A 15,808-nucleotide genomic window follows, 5' to 3' on the forward strand; every position below is an offset into this window, starting at 1 on the left:
GGTCAGCTAGTCCTGAAATCTAATCAAGGTACCTAATCGTCTGCACCTCCGTTTCCCCGTATATGGGACTGACAGCCACGGAGCCTGTGGAGGCCCGAAGCCCGCTCGCCGTTACGCCCAGCTCGCCCGGCCGAGTGCGGGCTCAAGCGTAATGAATGGACCCGCGAGACCGGCCGGAGGAGCGCGCTCGCCTCAGGGATACTCAGAGTCCTTCCCGCCCCGGGCCCGCCCTCCCAGGTCGCCAGGGCCCGGGCCTCACCCTAAGCCTGCCGCGCGCGGTGCCGCCCCCGCCGTCGCCGCCTCAGCCTCCTAATCCACCGCCTAGCGAGGCGGGGAGATGCAAATGAGCCAACGGTTTCCGCAGCGCCCCGTCGCGCAGGCGCAAGCCGCTGCCTTGCCTTGGTGCGCAGGCGCTGGCTGCCACCGCCTAGGTCCTCATACGCAAGCGTCGAAAGTAGCCATGTTGGCTCTTTCACGCAGGCGCGTTGCTGAATTCTCAGGGCAGATTATACCTAGGTGAAAACTATCTCTTTTAAGGGGAAGCGACACCTAGAAGGAGCATTGAGAAGACTGCAAGGGTTTCAGGCCCACACGTACTCTGTGTCTCCCTTTGCTTTACCTGTGCTTGCGGTCGCCCTCGTTGCCCCGGGAAGGAGCCTTTCAGCTGAAGGAGGGACGCCGAGCCGAGGCGACGCCTCTGCGCTTGCGCGTGTACAGTGGCCGGAAGGAGCCAAAGTAAAGTCAAGTCTCCGGTGACAGCTGCGAGCCCCACCCTTTCCCCACGTGGCTGCGTAGACCTGGTGAGGAGCACCGGCCGCCTGTGCCTGTGGCTGGCGCCGAGGGGGAGTGGGCGCCGTGGGGTCGGGGTGGTGGTGTCTGCACGACTCTCGGACTTGGTTTGAGGGAAGGAGAGGTTCGTACCAAAGATACTTCGGAACCAAATGCTTCGCCTCTCTGGGGTGCAGGTTCTTTCATTCATTTTATTCATTCATGCTGCAACGGTGTACTGAGCACCTGCTACGTGTTCAGCTGCATTTTAGGCAGTAGAGCCTGGAGTACAGGAGGTTCAAGACTGTGTAGCTCTGGGTTCAGGGGACGAAGGTGTTGCTGTTCATATATAGTAGTGATGGAGCGGGCGTGGTTGCTTGACTTGTCATGAGTGCCTTAGGAAGACAGAGGCAGAAGTATTGATGAGTTCTAGACCTGCCTCGGCTACGTAGTCAGCCCATATTTCAGAATAAAAACAACCAAAAGCAAGAACAGGCGTTGTGGTGCACTCAAGAAGCGGAGTCAGGAGGATTGTTGCTGCGAGTTTCATACCAAACCCGACGCTGCCTCAAAAAACAACAGATAAGTCAGCGGAGTTGTTTGGGGACTCGAAGACCAGGAGTTCAAGGACAGTCAGGTCTACCTGAGGCCTTAACTTACAAAAAAAAAAAAAAAAGAGGGGATTATTTCATGGAAGAGTCGAGCTGCTTGAACCAGACTGGTTTTGTTTACTTGAGGGGCGGGGCGGAGGTGTCAGGAGGGTCTCATTTACTAGACTAGATCAGGCTGGCCCAGAACTCACAGAGATCTACCATTTCTGCCTCCATTGTTCTGGGATTAGTGTGTTTTGTTTTGTTGTTTTTCAAGGAGACAGAGTTTGTTTCTCTGTGTTGCCCTGGCTGCCCTGGAACTCCGATTCAGAGGTTAGCCTACCTCTGCTTCACTCATGCTTTAATAAGTATTATTATTAATAAATTATTTGTTATTGTTATTTAACATATTTGTTATTGTTATTGTGCATTCACATGTGTGCACAAGTTATGAACTACCAGATGTGTGTGTGGGAAACTGAACTCAGTTCTAATGATAGAGCAGCACACCCTCTCCTTCTGAGCTTTCTCCCTAGCACCTCAACCTCCACACTTTTCTTCTACACAGGGTCTCACTCTGTAGCCCAGGCTGGCTTGGGACTGGAGATCACAGGCTTGTACCATAAAGCCCAGCTAACCAGAGTATGGCTTTTTTTTTTTGTTCTTTTTTTCGGAGCTGGGGACCGAACCCAGGGCCTTGCGCTTCCTAGGCAAGTGCTCTACCACTGAGCTAAATCCCCAACCCCCCAGAGTATGGGTTTTTAAATTTGATTTTTATCCATTTATTTACTGTATATGTGTGTCCTGTATAAGTGTGTGTGTGTGTGTGTGTGTGTGTGTGTGTGTGTGTGTGTGAGTGATATGTACCGTGGCCCTCATGTAGAGATAGATCAGAGGACTTACAGGAGTCAGTTCTCTTCTATGGCTTTGTGAGCCTCAGGGATGGAATTTTTGTTTTTGTTTTCTGAGACAATCTCTTGGACCTTTGAATTCCCCATCCCTGACCTGAAGACTTCTGGGGTTGAGATGAAAGTTGTATACCACCACATCTGATTCGTGATTTTAGAGTGGATGGGCAAATATGAAGTGTTCTAAAGAACATCATCAGAAAGAGTACTCAGGCCAGTAAGATGGCTCAGCAGGTTAAGGTGCTTTCTGCCAAGCCTGAGGATGTGAGTTCAACCCCCAAGATCTCCATGTTGAAGAGAACTACAAACTGTTCTCTGACCTCTGCCTGTGACACAGCAAATGCAAGCCAACACTTACAAGTGGATAAAATGCAGTTTTGTTTTGTTTTTTAAAGATTTATTTATATAAGTACACTGTAGCTGTCTTCAGACACACCAGAAGAGGGCATCAGATCCCATTACAGATGGCTGTGAGCCACCATGTGGTTGCTGGGAATTGAACTCAAGACCTCTGGAAGAGCAGTCAGTGCTTTTTGCTTTTTTTTTTTTTTTTTTTTTTTTTTTGTGGTTCTTTTTTTCGGAGCTGGGGACCGAACCCAGGGCCTTGCGCTTCCTAGGTAAGCACTCTACCACTGAGCTAAATCCCCAGCCCCCAGTCAGTGCTCTTAACCACTGAGCCATCTCTCCAGCCCTAAAATGCAGTTTTTAAAAAAATTAAATAAAATAGGTTGTAAAACCGAGTCAGGCTTGGTGGGGAACTTGTTAGCATGCGTAAGACTCTGGGCACCATCCCCACACTGCCAAGTAACCCTGTCATCTATTGTATTCTGTTTATTCCTTAGTGTTTACTCAAATGCTACCTTTCCCCCTCATCTCGGTGGATTGCTTATTGAGACCAATTCACTGCTTATTGAGACCAATTCCCGTAGCTTGGGTTTATTTGTTTGTTTGCCTTTGTCCTGTTTGTTAGGGTCTCACTGTGTAGCTTTGCCTGGGTTAGAACTCTGTATGTGGATGACACTGGCCTTGAACTCCCAGATATCCACCTGCCTCTGCTCCCCAAGTGCTAGGATGGCTGGCCTGAGCTCTTCAGTGGGTAGGTCAGGTATAGGTGAGAAGAGCATTCTCATAGTTGCTCTGGCCCTGGTAGACAGTCCCCTGAGTGCCCATTCTTCTTTCTTTTCTTCTTTTTTTTTTTCTTTTTTTTTTTTTTTCTTTTCTTTTTTTCAGAGCTGGGGACCAAACCCAGGGCCTTGCACTTGCTAGGCAAGCGCTCTACCACTGAGCTAAATCCCTAACCCCTCCATTCTTCTTCCTTTTCTTTTATGTTTTATTCATCTTACATTTATGGGCATGCAAATGCCATAGCCTGCATAGCCAAAGTCAGAAGACAATTTTCAGGAGCCCATTCTCTACCGTGTTCGATATTACGACAGAGACTGGGTAGCAAGGTCTTTACCCACAGAGCTATCTCACCAGCTGGCCTTTTGCTTTATCTCTCTGGCTTTTTGAGACGATCTCTCACTATCTGGCTTCCTCCTGGCCAAGAGACTTCTGTCTCTGCCCTCCCTAGACTGGGATTCCTGAGGTAGCAGACTCCTGGTTGCCTGCTGTCCCTCTGACCAAATATTCCTTTCTACTCAACAGGCAGCCATGGCTTCCAAGCGCATCACCCAGGAAACCTTTGATGCTGCAGTGAGGGAGAACATTGAGGAGTTTGAGATGGGCGCTGAGGAGGCCATTCGAGAGGCTGTGGAGCAGTTTGAATCGCAAGGTAGGCAGTGGCTTAGTACTGGCTCTTAGAGGCTGGAGTAACACGAGGCCACAGCCCTCAGCCTAACACAGTAGTGAGGTGCGGCCGACCTCGGCCCTGCTGCCTGTCTCTACCTTGTCACCAGCATCCCACTTTGCCTCACAAGAAAGGGCTGGCAGTCCTCAGCCACAGAGCCACATGGCATGTGCCATGTCTAGGTCCTGAGTGTCATGGAGGACAGTGGGTGGTAGGGCTGCTGAATGGTGGTGGTGGCAATGGTAAGGTTTGGAGACCATGAGCCACTGGGCAGGGGGTAGAGGCTCAAGATGAGAGCCAGGGTGCTAGGTAGCAGCAAACCCATTCCCTCCTGTCTCGCTCTCCGTGCGACCAGTAAAGTCAGCCAGAAGGGAAGAGAGAGAAGTCCTGCCTCCAGGACACACAAATGGGTGTCCTAGTGGACAATCAGGTAACACTGAGGACATGACTGGAGAGGCCGCCCACTTGCTAAAATACTTGTTGAGTTTGCCTTGAGTTTGTTCCAGAACGCACATAAAAAGCCAGCCATAATGAGATGTGTTTGATTTGGGGGAAGTGTGCAGGTCTTTTTGTGGTTTTTGAAGACAGGGTTTCTCTGTGTGGCTCTGGCTGTCCTGGAACTTTTTCTGTAGACCAGGCTAGCCTGAAACTCAGAGATCTACCTGCCTCTGCCTCCTGAGTGCTGGGGTCAAAGGTGTGCACCACCACTGCCAGGTGTCTGCGTTAGGATCTCTATTGCTGTGATGAGTCACCATGAGCAAAAAGCAATTGGGGAGGAAAGAGTTTGTTCGCCTTACACTTCCATATTGCAGTTCATCACTGAGGGAAGTCAGGACAGGAACCCTGAGGCAGGAGCTGATGCAGAAGCCATGGACAGGTGCTGCTCAGCCTGCTTTCTTATAGAACCCAGGACCACTAGCCCAGGGATGATGCCAACCACAATTGGCTGGGCCCTCCCCCATCAATCACTGATCAGAAAACACCTTACAGCTGGATCTCATAGAGGCATTTCCTCAACTGAGGCTCCTTCCTCTCTGATGACTCTAACTTTTGTCAGGTTGACATACAACCAGCCAGTACACAGGCAGTAGAGTATGTCTGTAATCCTAGCACTGAGGTGGACACAGATAGATTGTTGGGGTTTGTTAATCAACTAGTTTAGTCTAGTTAGTGAGTCTCAGGTTCCAGTGAGGTCCTGAGGAGCCATCTGTGACTTTGAGTCTGGGCCTCCATTACCCCTACACACAAATCTCTCCCCCATAACCACCCACACGCTTCAACACATTCACACACAAACACACACATAGTGTCCAACAAGGCACAGCCCAGTGGCAAAGACCTGTGACTGCCAACTCTTCCTCATCCTGGTTACTGGGTTTGTTTGTTTGTTTGTTTGTTTCAAGACTGGTTCATATAGCCTAGGCTAACCTCTTTACTCATTATGTAACTAAGGCTAGCTTGAATACTGATCTTTCTGCCTCTGTTTCCCAATGTTGGGATAATAAGTGTTCATCAACACTACCTGCTGATCCCAGGATTTGGGAAGCTGAGGTAGGAAGATTACTGTGAATTGGAGATCAGTGTGGGCTCCAAAGCAAGACTACCTGAAAAAACACCTTAACCACACTCTGGTCATCTCAGTATTTGGCAGATATAAGAAGGTGGAGCTCTATAAGTTCGAGGTAGCTTGGGCTACATAGTAAATTCAAGGCCAGCCTGGTCTACATAGACTCTGTCTCAAAAACAAACAAAAATTTCTCTAAAACACACACACACACAACACACACACACACACGCATGAAATACCTACCACAGGAGGGGATGCCTTTGAGGCCTCAGGAGGCAGGATACAAATGGGACTGGTAGGGCTGTGAGTTCCAAGGGAAAGACTCTGTGGGGACCCCTCCATCTGTCTGCCAGGTAAGAGCTGCTACCTCACTAACCAGAGACAGCAGGTATGGCATGACCTTTCTTGCAGCCTGTGGTTAGGTAGTACTGGGAAAAACCCCAGAAGGAAGGCCTCCAGCAGGGACCTCCTGACCTGGGGGACTTGAGAAAGGATAGCTGTCACTTGACCCCAGCACTCGTCCCATCTTCCTCTCTGCAGGGGTTGATCTGAGCAACATTGTGAAGACAGTACCGAAAGTATCCTTGGATGGCCTCCAGGAGCCCACACATGATGTCCTACAGGTAGGAGCCATGGTCTCCCAATCACGGTGGAACAATCTAGGGGGGGGAGGCGGGGGGGGGGGGCAGGGGGGCAGGGGGCGGGTCTCTTCCCCATGTTCCTTATGGCAGAAATCAGTATTTGAATGTCAGTAGTCTGTCCATCTTGTGATCAGTAGAAGTCTATAGCCATGTTTCCCAAGTCCATGTGAGGGCAGCCCAGCCTCTGGGGACAGCTGAGCCACTTGGAGGACATGTCTGAGACATACAAGTACCTACATGATCTCACTGCCCAAGTGAGACAAGGACACACATATGTCAAGAGCCTCTGACCCCGCTTGATGTGGGTTCTGAGGATCTAAACAAGTCTGTGCACCCAGCCACCTCCCCTCCCAGGCCTTGACTTTTATAGAAACAATGACACATGCCTTTAATATATGCCCCACCCCACCCTTTCAGGAGGGGTATTGAACCCAGGCTAGCAAGGGCCACATAATATGATCCTGTTTGAACAGCATCAGGGTTCTTATTGGGGGCACATATAGAGGCCAGAGAACAGCTTTCAGGAATCTGTTGTATCCCCCACCCCCTTTGTAGGTCTCAGGGATTGAACCTAGGTCATTAGGCTTGTGTAGGAAGTACTGTACCCGGAGCCACCTCCCTGGCCCCTTGGCTTTTTTTTTTCTTTTAAAGATTTATGTATTTTATGTATATAAGTACACTGTAATTGTCTTCAGACACACCGGAAGGGGCATTGTAGCAGTAAATATTAAAAGAGAATCTACCAACCCAAGCTAGTGCCGACTCCGGTGGGCCGCATGGCATCTGAAGGATATCTTCATCTCAGTCAGCAAAGCATCACAACCAGACTTGCTAAGCTTCCATTTTCCATCCCAAGCTGGTGCCGCCTACTCTCTGGGCCCTGCAGCAACAGCCCTCTTGCGACTCTCTGCTGTAAACTCTGTTCACATTTCCAGCATCCGCGCCCTGTGGTTACAGTCACAACTACCAGTAACCCGTTAAGATCAAAATTCAATAAGCTTGTAATTTATCAATCAGATTTATATCAGTGAATTCTCACTCCACAAACCGTCCACACAATAAACTCTAGACCGATTAGCAATGATATAAACTGCCCACCTAGATAAGACAAATTATCTTGTAATAATCCATCCTTTATAAGATTTTCATAGCTACCTATAGCCATTTAAGGCCACACAGATCTGAGTCCTTCTCTATGTCCATCTTGGTTCTTCTCCTCCTTCTCCTCTTTCCCTTCTCCAAAACTCTGTGCCTGCCTTATTTTTTCACTGCCCAATCACAGGCCTAGCCTTATCTTGTGCCTGCCTTCACCTGCATAAAGACATCAACTACATCAGATCCCATTACAGATGGTTGTGAGCCACCGTGTGGTTGCTAGCATTTGAACTCAGGACCTCTGGAAGAGCAGTCAGTGCTCTTAACCACTGAGCTGTCTCTCCAGCCCGCCCCTTGGCTTCTTTAATGTTCCATTCCATTGTCACATGGTCTGCCAGCTTCCTGAGGCTGGTTTGGGAAAGGCTGGATGACAGATGTTTTTGCCTGTTTTGGTAGCTGAATTTGAACCAAATCCCCCTGGCCAGGCTGCTGGTTTCAGCTGAGCCTCCCTTTCATTGACTGGTTGCCAGCCATCTCAGTAGCACTAGGCACATTGACCTAACTTTGGTTCACATTGGGGTACATCCTAAGGCCATGTCATCCAGACTGGCTGGGTTTGCTTTTAGTATTTTTTTCATAATTCCCCCTGATGGCCTAGAGTTGCATCTTGGGAACCTGTGTGTAATGCGGCTTCCCTGTGCAGGTAAATTTCTGGGGAGTGGATGAGAGGGAGCTGTCCAAATGGGCAAGTCTGAAGAAGAGGCCTTCTCCCTCCAGAAGCAGTCTGGACCAGTTACACTGTAGAACAACCCCGCAGCAGCCATTGAAGTGTTTCTAATGCTCTGTCGGCTGGGTTCAGCCAGGCAGTTCATCTGCTTCTTTTGCCCAGGGCTTCTTAGTGCACTTAGACTCTAGTGTGTCTTCACTCACTCGTGCAGTTGCTTAGCAGAGCCGTAGAGATGGCTGGCACGTCTCTACATGGCACCATAAATGGCACCGTGAAAGGGCTCACTTTCTGATTTTTGATACATCGAATACTAAAAGTTGAAGGAAGCTCACTTTTTCTCACTTCACTTGAGTGACCCAGCTCTGTAGTCGATGGCCTTGTAGTCAAGGTTTCTAAACTATGGGTGTGGGCCATGATGGAGCACGCATCTGCCGTGCAGGGCTACTCCACATGGGAGGAGGAGAGACCTCATTCCCAGGAGTTGTCCTTTGCTATCTTCATGCACGGTGTGTATATGTGTGCGTGTGTGCGTGTGCATGTGCATGTGTGTGTGTGTGTGTGTGTGTGTGTGCGCGTGTGTGTATGCGTGCGTGTGTATGTGTATGTGTGCATGTGTGTGCGTGTGTGTGTGTGCATGTGTTAGAGAAAAAGAGAGAGACAGAGACAGATAGACAGAAAAAAATTAATGAAAAATAAAAAAAAAAATTGAGGGCTGGGATATATGTGACTCAGAGGAAGAGCATTTTCCATCTCACATGGACCCCCAGGTTCAATCCACAATACTTAAAAATGCAGGGACAGGGCTGGAGAGATGGCACAGCGGTTAAGAGCGCTGACTGCTCTTTCAGAGGTCCTGAGTTCAATTCCCAGCAACCACATGGTGGCTCACAACCATCTGTAATGGGATCCGATGCCCTCTTCTGGTGTGCAGGTAGGTGTACATGCAGACAGAACACTCATACACATAAAATAAATAAATAAATCTTTTAAAAAAAAATGCAAGGGGTTGGGGATTTAGCTCAGTGGTAGAGCGCTTCCCTAGCATGCGCAAGGTCCTGGGTTTGGTCCCCAGCTCCGGAAAAAAAAAAAAAAATGCAAGGGGTTGGGGATTTAGCTCAGTGGTAGAGCGCTTGCCTAGGAAGTGCAAGGCCCTGGGTTCGGTCCCCAGCTCCGAAAAAAAGAACCAAAAAAAAAAAAAAAATGCAGGCTCTGGAGAGCTGGCTCAGCAGTTAAGAACACTGGCTGCCCTTACAGAGGATCTGGGTTCAATTCCCAGCACCTACATGGCTGCTCATTAACCATCTGTAACTCCAGTTCGAGGGGGTACGACACCCTCTTTTGGCATCCTCAGGTGTCAAGCACCATAAGTGGTTCAGTTGTTGGATAGATATGCAGGCAAAACACCCATACGCATAGAATAACACTCCAAGATTTTTAAAATAGGGTGATTATACATATATGGTGGCTCAAAGCTGGGGTTCCTGCACTCAGGATGCTGTTGCAGGAGTTTTTCTATGAGTTCAAGGCCAGCTTAGACAACATAATTTCAAGGCCAGCCTTTGCTATAGATCAAGCCCCTGTGTTGGCATTGAAGAGATGGCTCAGCAGTGACAGCTCACAGCAGCCTGTCACTCTAGCTCCAATGGATCCTACCTCCTCTTCTGGCCTCTGAGGGTATTGTGTACACATACACACACACACACACACACACACACACACACACACACACACACACACAAGATCCTGTTTTAAAAGAGTAGTCTAGGTATCTTAAAATACAGTATAGCTGTAGAAGTGTCCAGATGGGTCTGGCCCTATCTCCCAGCCTGGGCCCAGATTCTGGGTTGAGACTCCCTGTGGGGCTGAGGCTATCATCAGCATCTAATACTGTGACATTCTCCCCAGGCTCTCAATGATCTGCAGCAGGCCCTGACTGGCTCTCAGCTCCAGGAGGTGTCTGCCCATCTTGTCCGTTTCTGTGACCAGTGCAAGCAGCAGAAAGCCAGCCGCTACCTGGCAGCCCAGAAGGGGGCCTACCCAATCCTCCTGGCTGCTTGGCAGCTGGCTGCCACTAGCGACCAGGGTCTTCTGCTCCAGGCTCTCAATGCCCTGGCAGTGCTGACTGATGGCCAACCTGACCTCCTGGATACTCAGGGCTTGCATCTTCTCGTGGCCACGCTGGCACGGAATGCTGCCAACACTGAACTCACATGCTGTGGGATTCGCTGTGTGCGCCATGTCTGCCTAAAGCATGAACAGAATCGGCAGGGCTTGGTGAAAGCCGGTGTGCTGCCCCTGCTCACGGCTGCTATTACACAGCATGGTCAACACGCCGATGTGGTCAGGGAGGCCTGCTGGGCCTTGCGGGTCATGACCTTCGATGATGATATCAGAGTGCCCTTTGGCCATGCCCACGAGCATGCCAAGATGATTGTTCAGGAGAACAGAGGCCTGAAGGTGCTCATTGAGGCTGCCAGAGGTAGGAGCAGCACTGGTAAGAGGAGGGTAGGCCTGCTTCTCAGCTAGAAGAATGAGCTCCCAGCCTGCCCTGTGGTTCCACCTCCATAGGGGGCCTGTGCATGGGATCTCCACTCCTCTGGGAGATGGGAAAACCTTTCTCAGTCCCTGTTCTGTACCCCAACAGTGGCTGAGGAATGAGGCCCGCCTGACCATCTGTAAAGCCGGCCAGCTTCTTAATTGTTTGCACTTCTGTGCTTGTTTATGGCAGCTTGAAATTGGCTAATTAGGGGTAGAGCAGGAGTGCAAACTTCGGAGCTTTGTCCATCTTGCATTTTGCTTCCTGGTGTTGCTGTGGAACCCAGCACAGCATGTGCTTCATGTTAAGCACAAGCTACTCTGTGCTGAGCCCAGGGCCCAGCTCTAAGCTTCCCCCCAGCCCGTAAGTAGTTTTTTTTTTTAAGAAGATGGCTCACATTCTGGTAGTCTGAAGGCCCCAGGGCAGACCAGAGACTCCCAGATGCCCCCAGACACTCTCCACTGAGAAACCTCAGTGTCCTACTTACCAAAGCCTTTACCTGATTGGATGGGCCGCCCACCACATCCTTTTATTACTTAAAGTACATCCATGTCCCTTTCAGATCAACCTGTGCCGGAAAAAGAGGGAACCAGTGAGCATAGGTAGCAAGTGCCACAGAGAGCCTACAGGTGACCCCCAGTACATCTCCAGTTGATCTGCATGTGTCCTCACCAGCTTCCTGTGGTGTTTAGAAAACTCCTTCCCAGACAGGATCCTCAAAGTCATGTCATTGTTTGGTTTCCTTCCTACCTTTCTTTGAGACTGTGTTTCATGATGAGGGTCTGGAACTTGCTATGTGGACCAGGCTATCCTGGAGCTCACTAAAATCCCCTGAGTGCCGGGAATTAAGGTGTGCACCATGCCCATCCCTTCTTTGCTTAGGGGATGCCAGGAGCCTGTCTGCCAGTTATTTGCCACTGTGGTGTCAGTTTCTGTAGCTGCTGGCATGGGGCATGGCAGGCCCAGCCAGGGACCAATTCTCCCGTGGGCTTATTGGATGACCTCAGCCAGCCTGTTAAGTGGGAAGCTCTCCCAAGACTGACAGCTCCTCTTTACACAGCTGCTTGTCCCTGGTCCCTCTCAGCGCTAACTCTCTCTCTCTTGCCTCTGCACAGCTTTCTCTGACAACCCGGGGGTCCTGAGCGAACTCTGCAGCACTCTGTCCCGCCTGGCTGTTCGGAATGAATTCTGCCAGGAGGTTATAGACCTCGGAGGCCTTGGCATCCTTGTGACCCTGCTGGCTGACTGCAATGACCACCAGGTGGAGCCCAAAGTCTTGCTTCCCCAGGGCTCCTGAGGCCACAGCTGGCCAGGCTGACCCCACTGAGGAAGGGTGAAAGTCTGAATGCAGAAGACCTGCCCACACTCTTAGGCTCATGGTTCCATTCTGCCGGCTTTTCTTTGTTTCTTTTTCTTGTTTCCCTATATTGGCAAGACTTAGAGCCTTCTGCATGCAAGCCATCTGCCAACAAATCACACCACAGCCCTTTTTAGTCTTTGTAGCCCAGGCTGGGTTTGATACTGCAATCCTCCTGCTTCAGCCTTCCAAGTCCTGGGATGACCAGCATGAGCTACCACACTGGCTGTGTGTGTGCGAGTTTGTGTAGGGCGGGTGGCGCGGACAGGGAGATAGACAGGGAGACAGACTGGCCTTAATTTGACCCATATGTGCTACATTGCCCCTGGCTCATTGTGGTTGTTTTGGGTGCTAAAACTTGGGGCCTTGTGCATGGGAGGCGAACACACTGCTCCCTGAGCCACTGCCCAGGCCCCACTTGTACGTTCTTTCCTGGGAGCAGGAGTGAGGCAATGGAACATCCTTGGCTTGGGGGCTCAGTGCTCTCCCTCCCTCGGCCACGTCTCATGCCCAACTCATGTGAGGTGCATTAGGCAAATCTCACTTAGACCCGCCCTGCCCTCCTCCAGTCTGCCCTTCCTCTGTATGGCGGGTCATGATCCTGTTGTCACAGACAGGCCTGAGGCCCTGGGATGGCCACATTGCTCAGACTGAGAAACAGCCAGAGTGCTCCTTTTAGCACCCTCCTCCCACCATCAAGCAAGTAGGAGGCTTGCAGATGGCATATGAGCCAGGGTGGTCTCACCTTGCCATCCACACAGGACCTCGTGAAGCAAGTGCTCAGTGCCCTGAGGGCTATCGCAGGCAATGACGACGTGAAGGATGCTATTGTGCGGGCAGGCGGTACTCAGTCCATCGTAGCTGCCATGACCCGGCACCTGGCCAGCCCCCAGGTAACCACCCCAGACACACGGGTGGGCGGGACAGTGGCCAGATGGTCAGGGTTGCCTCCTCACTGTCAGCAAGGCTGGGTGAAGGACTGGGGTTTCCGTACTCCTAGGAGGCTACACCACGTCAGGTTTTCCCGGGTCACTGCTCTCACCACCCCTGGGCACCCAGCCCACCACTGCTGTGGCACACAAGTCAGCAGAGACCCACTGAGGGGAGCTGCAGAATATCCAGGCTGGGGTGGTCAGCTGTGCTGACGGGGAGGGGGACTCTGTCCACTCATCAGTCTCAGTTGCCTGTTCCACACTCACAGGTGTGTGAGCAAAGCTGTGCAGCACTCTGTGTTCTGGCCCTGCGCAAGCCAGAGAACAGCCGGGTCATTATCGAGGGCGGCGGGGCACTGGCTGCTCTGCAGGCCATGAAGGCGCATCCACAGGAGGCTGGTGTCCAGGTGAGTAAGCGGCTGTGCCCACTACAGTCTGAGCCCATAGGGCCCTTTCCTTCCCATCAGCTAAGCACATTGAGCCAGGTGTGGTGGCTTTAATCCCACAAAAGGCATGAATTCAAGACTGACCAGCCTACACTACAGGACAGCCTGGGCACTTTCATACACAAGGACTTTAGTGTACACACACGCACGCACGCACGCGCAGGCACAAATGCCTGAAATTGTCTTTCTAGGTTTATACCCTTTCTCCTCCTCCTCTTCCTCTCCCTCCTTTTCTTCCTTTGAGACAGAGTAGACAGACTGGTCTCCAACTTCTTTTGGCTACAAGAACAACCTTCACCACCTGTTGTTCTTGCCTTCCCCAGTGACTGCTGTAGTGACAGGCCTGCGCCACCACACTTATGACTGAGACCAACCCCAGGGTCTAGTACATGCTTGGCAAATACTGTACCAACTGACCTCTGACCCTGACACCCACTCCAGTCTTCCTTTGGAACAAGCTCTAGGTCTGTAGTTCCTGCAGGCATGGAGGTCAGCCTCAGCCTTCTAGGCACTGGCTCATCATCAGCCTGTGCCACCATACCAACCTGTCACCAGTAAACATTGTCAGCATGCACACGGCCACCACTGTGCTGTGTTCTGAGCCACCCAGCCAAGAGGACAGCCCATAGAGCATGTACGCTGTTCCACAGACCCAGCTGTGGAAGACGGTGCCTGTGCATCAGTGACTTAAAATCCACAAGGGAGGGCTGGATGTAGTGGTGCACACCTTTAATCCCAGCACACAAGAAGCAGAGACAGGCAGATCTCTGCGTACAAGACCATCCTGGTCTACAGGGTGAGTTTTGAAACAGCCGGGGCTACACAGAGAGAGCCTGTCTCAAAACACAAACAAACAACAAAAAACAAAACTTGAAGGGTCCTGCAACTGACCCAAATGGGTGACTCATTGAGAAACAAACTTTGGCACCCTCTCCCCATGTCCTCTGTGCACCATCTCCAGGGCCCGCCTCAGGGGACATGGGTGGCTGCCTGGGTCCCAGATTCTGTCCTGAGTGCTCACTTAGGAGTTGTGGGACATGGGACTGAGAAGGTCACATGGAACCATGGGTCTAGCCTGGTCTGATGTAGCTGTCTACTGAATATCTGTCTTATTATATTCTGAGGAGTACAGAGGTCAGAGTGGACCCCAGCCCAGGCCGCTCCCCCTATTTACAGCCTCTCTGTCTTCCAGAAACAGGCTTGCATGCTGATCCGAAACCTGGTGTCCCGCAGCCAGGTCTTTTCCAAGCCCATCCTGGACCTGGGGGCGGAGGAGCTCATTTTGCAAGCCCGAGCTGCTCACCCGGACTGTGAAGATGTGGCCAAGGCTGCACTGCGAGACCTGGGCTGCCGTGTGGAGCTTCGTGAACTGTGGACAGGAAAGAAGGGCAACCTGGCACCGTGACCCTGGCTCAGAGAGCTCTGACTCCAAAACATGGGGTGGCTATGGGCCCTGCCTCTCTGTCCCCACACCCAGAGCACAAGTGTGTTAGCTTAGGGTTGGGGGTGGGGAGAAGCAGTGATGACATGGAGGCCCACCGTTCCCAGTGCCCTTTCGACCACAGCCTTTCTCGGCAGCTTTGGGGCAAAGGGCACATGGAACTGCAGTGTTCTGTCTGGAGTTTGGGGCCTCTACCAGCTGGTGTCCCGGCAGAGCCAGCCTGCAATCTGGGCACCACTCCAAGCAGTTGATGACCCTGCTCCTTGGGCAGGCGTCCTGGGTAGAGGTGCTTCAGCCAAGGCTAATTCCCTAAGATCCACACGGTGGAAGGAGGGAGGTGACTCCTTCAAACTGTCCTCTGAACTCCACATGTGTGCTATGGTGCACACACACATACTAAATAAAGAAGTGTAAATTTAAAGCGTCTCATTTTTCTTACCTGTAAAATAGGTCGAGAACCGGACTGCTGGTGGGGGCAGGGATTTCAGATTTATCCGTCAGGGTCTGCCCCACCCCTCGTCCCTGATACTGCAGCCTGCTAGTGCAGGCTAGTGGGGTCTCTTCATAGCTCTCTTGGGGCTGTGACCACAGCCTCAGTGAGAGCAGGGCACCTGAGGTAGCTATAGGCCCAAGGGGCCTTTGGGCCAGAGCCTGGTCTTTATAGGCCACTGAGACTGGGGTCAAGGACAGTTATCTGAGATCTGTGGCTGAAAGCAGTTAGCCTGACTTGTGGGAGCCTTGCTGTATTTCTGAAACAATGGGGTGTTTGGGCACGGAGGGGAACAGGCATCATTAGTTCCAGCCCTTGTCATCCGGGGAATGTTGCCCCAGACCAGTCTTACCCTGACATTCCTCACTATCTTAGGCAGCCCACGTCTCTCTGAGTCTCAGTTTCCCCAATGTGAAATGCACACCATTGTCACCAATTCAAATGCCCACACCACCTCCCCAACATTCTGCAGGTTCCTAAGCAGCTAGCTGCTCCTGAACTTGTGTGACCCATGGGGTTCA

The 15,808-nt window shown here is 51.3% G+C and overlaps 2 protein-coding genes across 28 annotated transcripts in view; one reads left to right on the forward strand and one right to left on the reverse strand.

Moving 5' to 3' along the window:
* The window catches only part of Sugp2 (SURP and G patch domain containing 2), a 31,080-nt gene extending 30,381 nt beyond the window's left edge, over positions 1-699 (reverse strand). For 8 of the 24 annotated variants that reach the window (XR_015639489.1, XR_015639483.1, XR_015639479.1 and 5 more), the window contains exon 1: positions 620-699. The gene's annotated coding sequence lies outside the window, so the exon portion shown is untranslated. 24 annotated transcript variants of the gene reach the window in all.
* Armc6 (armadillo repeat containing 6) lies at positions 430-15,218 on the forward strand. 4 transcript variants are annotated; one of them, XM_087588253.1, is made up of 8 exons: positions 430-800; positions 3,914-4,040; positions 6,163-6,245; positions 9,991-10,579; positions 11,737-11,882; positions 12,740-12,871; positions 13,180-13,317; positions 14,549-15,218. In XM_087588253.1, the coding sequence occupies exons 2-8, from the start codon at positions 3,920-3,922 to the stop codon at positions 14,759-14,761; spliced, it is 1,422 nt and encodes a 473-aa protein (XP_087444379.1). In that variant the 5' UTR covers positions 430-800; positions 3,914-3,919; the 3' UTR covers positions 14,762-15,218. The 4 variants fall into 4 exon arrangements, with proteins under 4 accessions (XP_087444379.1, NP_001100776.2, XP_087444380.1 ...); NM_001107306.2 differs by having other exon boundaries at positions 438-800; positions 9,991-10,564; XM_087588254.1 differs by having other exon boundaries at positions 784-913.
* Positions 15,219-15,808: the final 590 nt, after the last annotated feature.

Source organism: Rattus norvegicus, chromosome 16 (assembly GCF_021556685.1).
Source record: "Rattus norvegicus strain SHRSP/BbbUtx chromosome 16, alternate assembly SHRSP_T2T, whole genome shotgun sequence".
In the NCBI taxonomy this organism is placed as follows: Eukaryota; Metazoa; Chordata; class Mammalia; order Rodentia; family Muridae; genus Rattus; species Rattus norvegicus.